We start from the raw sequence: 1,969 nt of genomic DNA, 5'->3' as shown, positions 1-1,969 counted from the left end.
GCTTTTAGGGAAGACCTCCTTAGAGTGTTTTGGGTAACAGGGAATTAAAAAAACTTAATGGGGTAAGTGGGAAAAAAAATCTCTAAAAATGGGATAAATGGACAAAAACCCATTTTTTTAACATCACGTATTTTTACTATTTTTTGAAGAAAAAAACTTATTAATGATAGCCGAGCCACCAGTATAGCAGCTAAGCCGACCGAAGAGCATTATTTGATGGGAGGGTTCGGTATTTGACGGTGGCGTATATGGAATATGCATATAGTCATGACTTTGACGGTGGCGTATATGGAATATGCATATAGTCGTGACTCATGAACTTACCGAGAAAGAAAAACATGGGCCGGCGGCTTAGCTCACAGTCACCGGACCAAATACCCCTCCACGCGGCGCTCTGATAGGTCCACAGTATCACTATGAAATGAAATTAAATTTTACGTCACATTACTCTGACTAATAATGCGACTAATTAAGCGACTTCATATACTTAGTAGTCCAATTCTCCCTTCCAATTTTGATCTTTGACTTGGCCAACACCAAACGTGATCCCCAAGCTGCTCCCTCGATCTGTTTCTCTCTCTAGCCGCCGCCACGCGGTCGCAGCACGTTAGCTTTCTCTCACTTGCTTCACCTATATATGCGGAGCCTCCCTGCTGCCTAACCCCAACAAACCACCCCCCATTTCGGCATTCGAAAACCTTGAAACACCAAACACCAGACCCTCAGTCCCTCTCTCTTCTCTCTGTCTCTCAGTTTCTGCACTGTTCACAATCTCCATGGCTCGCCTCAGCGCTTTGGCTTTCGTTTTCTTGACGGTGTTTGCCTCGGTTGTGTCTACCTTAGAAGGAAGAAGGCTTTTCGACACGAATGAGTACCAGTTCAAGAAGAAAGCTGCGTCGAATTCGTTGGATGGATCTCTGTTCCTGAGTGCCCTTCCGAAGGGTACGGTGCCGGGTTCCACCCCAAGCAAGAAGGGTCATGCGTTCGTCGTCGACGAGAAGCTCGTTGCTCGGAGGCATCTGGTTGGCAACGATCGGTTTCTGCAGTCTGTTCCCAGCCCAGGCGTTGGCCATTAGTACTACTACTACACCAGCCGGTTTTATGACTTTATCAACCATATATTTTTTCATTAGTTTCTATACAATTTTGGGGGTTTCTTTAGCCGTTTCTTTAGTGTTGGGTTTAGTTGAGAATTTCAGCGCAGTTGTTTAATTGCAATGTACAGACAGTGTAGTAGTGATTTCTCTTTCATCTCCTTTTAGTGGGATCCAATTTGTAACTTGGATCCCCTTACAATATTGAAGACACAGTTTACAAATATTTGTAACCAAATTTAACTTTGCTCTTCTTCTTCTTCTTATTTTCTTTCGGTTCAGATATATGAGTTCATTCTCGATAAACAGTCGCCGGCAAAATTTATCCTCAATCCAAAAGAAAACTAACAAGCGAATCATGATCTAGTAGCTCTTAGTATTTTTACTAAAAGTAGAGACAGTGACCAACATTAATTTTCAGAATTTTCTTCGCGATTTGGCTTGCATTTGGTTAACAGGGTTGGCATGTAGTTAATTAATTAAAGTCCTACGTTACATGTAATAGTACCTAAAATTACTACTGGAAAAATATATAAAAGATCATTTGGCCATGTGGGTTCTCCATAATAATTATGACCCATCTCTTAAAAAGAACTGTAGATTCACTTTCATACATATGCTAGCTGTATTCTATCTGGGTTGGTGGAGCTTCAATTCTTAGAGAACAAGGCGGTTTTGTCATTAATTCTTGTACTCATTCGTAGCAAATTGTTATAATCATCTTCTGCTATTGGGAAATTTAGCGTCTTCTAAACTAGTACAAATTAATAAAGCTTTCCTTGAATAAATGTTGAATTAAAATAAAGCTTTGCATGGACCATGTATATATGGCATTGCCATTTGGCTCCCAACTCTAAGGCAAGAGGCGCGTTTTT

General features: G+C 40.9%; 1 protein-coding gene across 1 annotated transcript; it reads left to right on the top strand.

Annotated features, from left to right (window-relative positions):
- Positions 1-653: 653 nt before the first annotated feature.
- Positions 654-1,360, top strand: LOC133733152 (precursor of CEP14). The gene has a single exon (XM_062160763.1). The coding sequence runs from the start codon at positions 777-779 to the stop codon at positions 1,074-1,076; it is 300 nt and encodes a 99-aa protein (XP_062016747.1). The 5' UTR covers positions 654-776; the 3' UTR covers positions 1,077-1,360.
- Positions 1,361-1,969: the final 609 nt, after the last annotated feature.

This window comes from Rosa rugosa, chromosome 2 (assembly GCF_958449725.1).
Source record: "Rosa rugosa chromosome 2, drRosRugo1.1, whole genome shotgun sequence".
Taxonomy (NCBI): Eukaryota; Viridiplantae; Streptophyta; class Magnoliopsida; order Rosales; family Rosaceae; genus Rosa; species Rosa rugosa.
Note: the sequence above shows the minus strand (reverse complement) of the source record. Positions and strands in the feature narration are given on the sequence as shown.